Genomic DNA, 8,508 nt, shown 5'->3' with positions numbered 1-8,508 from the left:
TTCATAAGCTGCTGCACCCTGCCAGACTAATCAGTTATAGACCAAAATATCAAACCAACAGCAAAATTCTACCATGGATTATACTCCTGAAGGACAGAGAAACCTATGGCTGGACCATGCCTTCTTCACACGAGTCTTCCTGCAGAAAGAGGCACACCTGCAAGTGCTGCCTCCCTCCTGCTTTGTAAGTTCATGCAGCAAGATGTACCCTAAACATTATGCATTGATAAGGTACATCTGGCAAGATTTGAACCATAAATGCATTTTAGCTAAGAGGCCACTGGCAAATATATGATGAACACCACTCCTAAAATATGAAAAAGTACTGGCTAGACCACCACTGTATATAGAAAACTGCAGAATTCTAATAAATGATAGACTAGTAAAGGTCCCCATCATTACAGTTGGATAGGTATTAAAATACCCCAACACACACACAGTGCCCTCAATGGATGCATGCTACCATTGTTTTCTGCACAAAACAGATGTTGCATTATTTGAAAGTCAGTAGAGTTGTAGGCAAGTGGATATTGTATTTAACACACAGAATCTGTCAGCATATTGTAATGAGTCTGCTAATCACTTAGTGGCCCTAACATGAAGTGTTAGGGCCAGCACGTATCAGGGGGTCTGTGCTGAAAGGCCAGACATGTACAGCACATAATTCCTACTGAAATGCTTTACTGCAGGAATCAAGTATTTTGCTGACAGGCTGATTCATTCTTTAAGGCCACATCACTGAGCCCAAGACTCAAAAAGTGAAGCATGGCTTGTTTACAGCTTCAGATTTTTAAGAATGAAAAAGCTAACACATTCTGTCTACTCCACAAAATAACATCTGCCTTATGACCCCCACCCCCAAACGGCACACCACAGGTTGTGCTAATAGGTGAATGCATAGGAGCCAGACAGCAGCCTCTTTCATGCCAATAATTTATTGAACTGATGTCTGTACACAGCCAAAACCTAAGAAGAACTAATACACAATATGGGAAGGTTTTGCACACTATGTTCTGGCCTCTTGCTCTTAACATCAAACTATGGTATCACCTTCAAATCCTAAGGTGGTAAACAGCAGGGAGGGGGGCAGGGGGAAAAAAGAAAGAACAGGGGGAGGTAGGAAAAAGGGAGGGAGATCACTAACATTTTCATTAAGAAAAAAAACAAAATTATAACAATATATTTACAAAAAAATTTGTAACTAAATCATTTAGTTAAATTGTAAGAAGTTCCTAGTATGGAGAAAAAAATATTTACAAGTAACCAGGGGAGTTTTCCCTCAACGACGATGACAAGAAATAAAATCCATTTAAAAGTAACTACAGCAAGCAAAACAGCCTGCTGAAAACAAGGTGGGGAGGGGGCGGGAGGTGGTGTAAAATTCTCAGTATCTGGAGAAAAAGGGGAAAGGAGTCAGCTGATGCCAGGGAAGCACATCCCACACAAGCTGGGAGGCCCACTCTTCTTACAGCCATTTCCTTCATGTACCAAACACACAAGGGGCTCGCCCCATCTCTAAGCCACCTCTCACTTCACATACAGCAGGAAGCAGCACTTTAGTCTCTGCATGTGTCTACTGAATTGGCAGCAGAGACTCCCAGCCTTCCTTTGGTTGCCTGGGAGAGACATGGAGCCCCCCATTCTAGAGCTCTCTCTAATTTGGTGGGTTTCAGCTCTGGTCCTCGAGGTTCCTCACCATCTAACCAAACTATGCAAAACAATTTGGTTCTGCATCCCGGTACGTGAGGGTACCTGAGTAGGCCCTGTGGATATCTTGAAATGCAGGAGGAGCAGAGTTGAGAACCACTGATCCAACTGGAGAGGCCAGCTGGGAGGCCATTAGAAGCCAGAGCATCTCTTGTTTGGAGAATGGACAGAGTACAAATATCATCCACACAGTACAATAGAAGCTGTAAAACCGAATGCTGCTTTGTATTATGGGACTGCTGGTGGTAGGGCCTCCACAGTACAGAAACATTCGCAGGCCAGAGCAGCTCAGTTAGTGGCTGTCCAACCCTGAGAATGAGCAAGGCGATGCTCAAAACAGCAAAAAGAGACAGCCCCCATGTACTTGTGCACACAGTGCCATCACTGGAGACATACACAAGCACCAATTCACAGACAATATGAGGGGAGCCAGGGAGAGTGCCAACAACATATAACCCTCTTCCTCAAAAATACAAAATAACCTGGGGAGGAAGAGTGGGGAAAGCTTGCACTTACTCACTGAGACTCCAACATCACAAGAGAGCTCAGGGCTTCTCTGTCCCCACAGAGATCACCAAGAGTGACCCTGGGTCACAGGCCTGCCCCAGCAGACCAAAAAATAAAAAGGATGGGGGGGGGGGGGGGGGGGGGAGAGGAGGGGCGGGTAAAAGGATGAAACCAGCAACCAGAGCACTATTCTTCACCAATCCTCCCTAACTCCAGTAAATCCCATCCGCCCCTTCTCCAAAGCTGTTCCACTGACTCGTGATTACTATTAAAAAAAAGAAAACAAAACTGCATAACATAAAACTTTGTTCAATTTTCAAATCAAATTGTCTTAAAATCAGGAAAGGAGGGGAGGAAATGGTGACAGAGGGATTCAAATTAGCAGCAGATTTCCCCTGCTTCCCTTGCTAATCTCAGTCTATAAAGGGTATATGAAAGGAGGTCCTGGGACCGCAAGGCATGGTGCTCTTGGACTAAAATTAACACGATCAGAAAAAAGGTGCTTTTAAAAAGTAATACATGGACAAGGTTAAAACCCAGCCCAGAGCTGGCAGGGGGAATTTTGGTTTAAAGTTAAAATGAGGTGTTAGACAGGGCTGTGAGCACAGGACGAAGGGGTGAAAGGTCTATTTGCCAGATCAGCATCTGCCCTACATCCTTCAGTAACACTAGTGGGTGGCTCCATTCACAGGCTGGGAGCGCAACACGGTTAAACCACCATCTCACACGCACATGAAGAAAGAACTGTCAAGTTACTTTACATGACAAAAAAAACACATCTAGAAAAGCTGCTGGACTTGTGCCCTGTGATTGGAGGACCCGACTCCGATCCTGTTGGGGTAAGGAGAGGGGTTGCATCCCACCTAAAGGTCTTGGGTCAAGGAGCATTCTTTGTTCTTTTGCTTGTTCCAGGTTATGCTTTCTTCAAGGAGTCTTCCATCTCTCCTCACATACTCTGCTCTCCGACTTTTAGTGTGTACGAGGTGGGGGGCGATGTGGTATAAAACATAATAGTCACTGCACAGCACCCTTCCACACTAGGCCCCCACTTTCCTGTTCACAGTTTGTATCACATGCCAGTGTGTCCCAGGGACTGGACAGTAAGTCCTGGGAGGACCAATTTGTGCATGATGGGTGGGACTGGAGGTAGAGGTGTCCCTCACACAGCCTCTATCAGGAGTCCGTCCATAGCCCCCACTCCTCGCCCTTACAGCTATGAGAAGAGAGTCCTGCTAGACCCCCGATTTGGACTTTTTGTGGTCCAGGAAGTTGCTGGGGTGTTGGCTGCCATCCTCCTGTGCCACTGATCAGAAGCAGTCCTGAAGCAGTCCCCCTCAGCATTCTTTCATTTCCATGCCCGTCGCCATGCCGCTCAGAGCATGGACTCCCACCATTGTCTGCAGAAACCTTTCCCCCACCACAAAGGAGTGGCCAGGACCCGGCCTCGCCTCTCCCGCTCCAGAGCCTGCCAGGAGCCTCCCTTGCTGTGTGGGGGGGAAAAGTGAGTCCACGGAGAGGTGGCCACAGGAGTCTCTCACAGTCCATCATTGGGCCGCTGCCCTCAGCAGGCAGATGAAGAAGAGATATGAGTATTTTGCTTGTAAACCTTTTTGCTAGGCCTGGGATGAGGACACAGGGAAGTTAGCTCCATCACCAGGTCAAGATGGCTGAATCTTGGAGGGAGAAACATGGAGCCGTGATGCTACCGAGATAGATTGAAGGGCAGCTGGTACATTAATGTAATCCAAGCGGTGTGGTCTGTGTGTGCGTATGAGGCATGTGAAGTGAGCATGGTGTGTGTCAAAGAGTGCAGAGGGGACCTGGGCTTTCAGGCTGACTTCATGAGTGAGAGTGGGGCAGGTGGGGGTGAAGGGAGGGGGGCAGGGGCATTGGCCATGGGGAAGGGGAGTAGGAACTGCTCCTCAGGAGGTGTTGGAGATGGATCCTGCAGCCTCTCCTGTTGTCACTTGGCTTCTGTCTGCTCCCAGTCTGTTTTCTGCCATAGAAGAAAGAAAGAAAACCAATGTTAGTGAACACAGACCTGTTGCATCATATTAGAAAAGAGTGTAGACAAGGCTTTAGAGATCTCAGTAATATTAAACACGTTATAACAAACTTCCTCGCAATACAATATTTCAGGCATGGTTCAACACAAGAGCACAATGTAGAGAGGATAAGATGCACAGTACTGTACATAATTTTCTGATTGGCCAATCACCCTGCATGTTTTATCTTGCCAAAAATCAGTGCAATAAAACTGGCCCCTGTCTCATAGGACTGGAGTGCTTAGGCACACAGAATATCCAGTCTTGAAGCATATCTCATTCTGGAGTCTGCTCTACTTCCCTCTGCTCCTGTCACACACTACAACCCCTCCCCCTTCTCTCGCCACATATTGCATGCAATCTCTTCCTCTCTGCCCTATGCTTTAAGATTGTCCCTGTGACTAACCCCACCCCCACCCCATGATGTGCGAGGTTGCCTCCTCTCCCATGCTCCAAAAGGCCTCCACCCTCACATAGCAAGAGTATCACTGCTTTCCCACTCGCCTATGCTGTGAAGTCTCTCCCCCATATCCTGCAAAGCTCTCCTCTCCCTCCTTCCCACTCATACTGCAAGGCACTACCTCTATATGAGGAACCTCTCCACCATTGTGTTCCCCTTTTCCCATGAGGAGTCTTCCCCCAGACCCCTGCTGCAAGGGGCATCGTCCCTCCATACCGTGCGAGGTGGGTGTTCCAGCCGTGCAGGACGCAGAAGGGGCGTGTGCTCTGGCGTGGGGCGGAATGAGGGTGGAATTCAGGACAGGTTGGATGGACAGCTCTGTAAATGGAAAAAAAAAAAAATCCACATAGCAGTTAATAAAATTCTAAGAGTGATCCAGTGTGCCTCCAATTCCAGCAGGTGAACGGTATTATGGTACAGGAGAAGCGGTGGGAGAAATGACCTCCCTCTCTGAAACAGCAGGGTGAGGGAAGGGACGGTCACAGAAAAAACTGCACGCATAATGAGAAAGTCAGGTTATGATACACTTTCCCCAATGTAGCTTCACTGCAGCAGAGGAGAAAGAGGAAAGGAAAGTGATTAGATAGTCAGTGAGAATCTCTTCTTCCAAAGAATGGTAACCTTGTCCTTGTAGGTTATCTTACTTGCACAGTACTCAATAATCCACTTGGTTAAAAAGTGGGCCTGAGACACTGTCTCTCTCCCAGTAACTCACCTACAGGGCTGAAGTTAAAGAGTGGGGGTAGGTCTCTTCCATTAGGCAGGCGTGCGCTGGCGTCTCGCAACTCATCAAAGAAGCTGTGTGCACAGGCTTCCAAGGGGGAGAGGCGGGTGACAGGGGTGTATTCCAGCAGCCGGCTACAAAGAGCTATTGCTTCAGGAGGGGTCCGTGGCTTGAAGACCTGTCAAGAAAGAGCGTGGTGACTGATAATCCAGCTGGCAGTGGGAGCTTCAATGTAGCAGATCCCCCGCCATCGGCGACACTCCACCCATGGGAGCCACCTTATGGCAATTCCTCCCCTCCATATAGCAAGAGCTGCCTCATAACTACATCCCTGTCAGTGCAACTACAACAGCAGAGGTCACCTTGCGGAAGTGCCTCCACCCAAGAAGTATTCCTCCAGCGAACAAAAGCTTCTTACACCAGTGTTTCACCGCCCCCTGGCACCCAGTCAGCAGGTCTCTAGCAGCAGGGCTGCTTAGCAGCATTTTCTCCATTCCTTAGGTACCTTTGTCCAGGGATGTGCTTTGATCTGTGGAAATTTAAACTCTGTGTAATTGGGATTCATTTCCCGGATCTGTTCCCTCGTTGGAGTCCCCAATACCTGCAAGAAAACAAGATGCCAGAGTAAATTTTCAAGGCGGCCCATTTCATTCCTTGTATTTAAAAAATAAATGAGCTAAAACAATGTGGGCTGAGGGAGCAGGAGGTGGCCCTGTGACTTAGGCTACAGTGCTCTACGCCGCGGCACAAAAGACTCAGCTCCGTATCATCTGCTGCAGCTTGGGCACAGAGTTCCCATCTCCTAGCCAACAAGGAAACGTGCCACCCAGACTCGTGGTATGAGGCAGGGTGAACAAAAATAGGGACTCAACAAAACAGAAAAGCAAAACAGAAAATGTGACACAGGGAAAGGAGAATGAAATTGCACTGGAAGATCCTCCCTTGCCTCCAGTATCAGCAGCACGCTCACTTATTCATGTAAATAAAGAGAAAGCTGTTGGGCTGAGGTCTTGTTTCAATAGAAAGATGTCCTATACATGTAACTGAGCAGTTTAGGATTAGCAGAAAAAAGCAGCCAAGCTCTCCATCAAATTAAGTAAATTAGATGTTCAAAAATGTATCAAAACAAAGAGAAAGAAAAACCCGATCTTGCAAATCCTCTTGCTTCATCGGTGCTAGGATCAGGCCATGGTTACACACAGAGGGCTGCACAACTCAAGATCTTACTTTAATGATTTCCACCAGCTGATCCACGCCGCTGTCCCCGGGGAAGATGGGCTGGCCCAGCAGCAGCTCCGCAAGCACACACCCTGCCGACCAAATATCTGAGGAAGAGAAAGGCCCAAGGTCACACCTGCCCCATCACAACCCAATGTTGTTGCCTCACGGTCCACCGAACCCTGGCAGTGGGAGCTTTCTCACAGCAGTGCCCAGCTACCCGACCTGTCCTGGAGGCTCACCTAGCAAATCTGGTTTTCAGGATACCCATAATGTTCTCCACTGAGCCTGCTGGATGTGCAGATGACGAATCAAATATAAATAAATAAATATGCACATGATGGTGCCATACATTGGAGATCTAGCGCTTGTTCGTTGTGACTCTCCGGAAACCAGACTGGTTAGATGTACTTTCCAGGAAATGGTTAAAAATCACTAGACTGGGTAACTCACCACTCAAGCGATCTGTTTGTTTTCATCAGTGCCATTCCATGGCTGACAATAGACCCTGAAAGCCCCTTGCACACAGCACCAAGCAGGTTAACATTTATTTCTTGCTAAAAAAATTCATAGCAGAAGATTCTTCCAGCGAGGCAGGAGGCAAGTGTAGAATACAAAATCTCCAATTAATCAAAGCAGCATGAACAGCATAAACACACACCACTTTTGCCAATAAAATATCTTTGATATCCCCAAGGCGGCTACATTCACAAATCAGGCTGATAATAAATTGGAGAAATTACTTACCTGATAATTTCCTTTTCCTTAGTGTAGACAGATGGACTCAGGACCAGTGGGTATAGCGTGCTCCTGATAGCAGTTGGAGACGGAGTCAGATTTCAATCTGACGTCAGCACTACATATACCCCTGCAGGAAGCTCTGCTCTTCAGTATTCTCCTCGAAAAGCAATTGTAGATATATGTGTGTTTGAATAACTTGATAAAGCTGGTTAACTTGCTAAACCTGAACTGGTTGACGTGAATTTTAGCTGGAGACCGCCAGTGCACTCAACCGAGAAACACTGACACCCGGTAACTATGGTGTCCTAACTAGAGGGAAAGCGTGGCTTACCTGTGCTGGTCTTGCTCTCAGGGATTGTCATCAGAGGTTTCTGTATTCTGAGGAAGCCGTGGGCGGGATACTGAGTCCATCTGTCTACACTAAGGAAAAGGAAATTATCAGATAAGTAATTTCTCCATTTCTTACCGTGTAGCAGATGGACTCAGGACCAATGGGCTGTACAAAAGCTACTCCCGAACCGGGTGGGAGGCTGCCCGTGGGCCACTTGGTACTGCCCTTGCAAATGCTATGTCCTCCCGGGCCTGAACATCCAGGCGGTAAAACCTCGAGAAAGTGTGAATGGAGGACCATGTCGCCGCCCTACAGATCTCGGCAGGTGACAGCATCTTGGTTTCTGCCCAGGACACTGCCTGGGCTCTGGCGGAATGGGCCTTGACTTGTAAAGGTTGAGGCTTGCCTGCCTCTACGTAGGCCGCCTTGATTACTTCTTTGATCCAGCGGGCTATGGTTGCCCGCGAGCGCTTCCCCTTGTTTCTTCCCGCTGTGAAGGACGAATAGGTGGTCTGTCTTTCGTATGGGTTCTGATCTTCCCAGGTAACGGACTAGGAGTCTGCCGATGTTAAGATGGCGAAGGAGGCGCGAGTCTTCCGAGTCCTTATGTTCGTTTGGAGATGGTTTGGTTTAGGTGGAAGTGAGAAACCACCTTTGGAAGGAAGGAGGGGACAGTGCGTAGCTGTATGGATCCCGGAGTGAATCTGAGGAACGGTTCCCGACAAGATAGTGCTTGAAGTTCAGAGATGCGACGGGCTGAACATATTGCCACTAG

The 8,508-nt window shown here is 47.9% G+C and overlaps 1 protein-coding gene across 2 annotated transcripts in view; it reads right to left on the bottom strand.

Annotated features, from left to right (window-relative positions):
• Window positions 1–916: 916 nt before the first annotated feature.
• Window positions 917–8,508, bottom strand: part of GSK3A (glycogen synthase kinase 3 alpha) — a 29,821-nt gene continuing 22,229 nt past the window's right edge. For both annotated transcript variants that reach the window (XM_029576915.1, XM_029576914.1), the window contains 5 exons: window positions 6,671–6,768; window positions 5,949–6,044; window positions 5,435–5,621; window positions 4,936–5,037; window positions 917–4,210 (listed from right to left, as the gene is read on the bottom strand). In XM_029576915.1, the coding sequence (XP_029432775.1) occupies window positions 4,137–4,210; window positions 4,936–5,037; window positions 5,435–5,621; window positions 5,949–6,044; window positions 6,671–6,768 (557 nt within the window). In that variant the 3' untranslated portion in view covers window positions 917–4,136. The remainder of the gene's footprint in view (window positions 4,211–4,935; window positions 5,038–5,434; window positions 5,622–5,948; window positions 6,045–6,670; window positions 6,769–8,508) is intronic.

Source organism: Rhinatrema bivittatum, chromosome 14 (assembly GCF_901001135.1).
Source record: "Rhinatrema bivittatum chromosome 14, aRhiBiv1.1, whole genome shotgun sequence".
Classification (NCBI taxonomy): Eukaryota; Metazoa; Chordata; class Amphibia; order Gymnophiona; family Rhinatrematidae; genus Rhinatrema; species Rhinatrema bivittatum.
The sequence above is the reverse complement of the archived record's forward strand: the minus strand, read 5'-3'. Positions and strand labels throughout refer to the sequence as shown.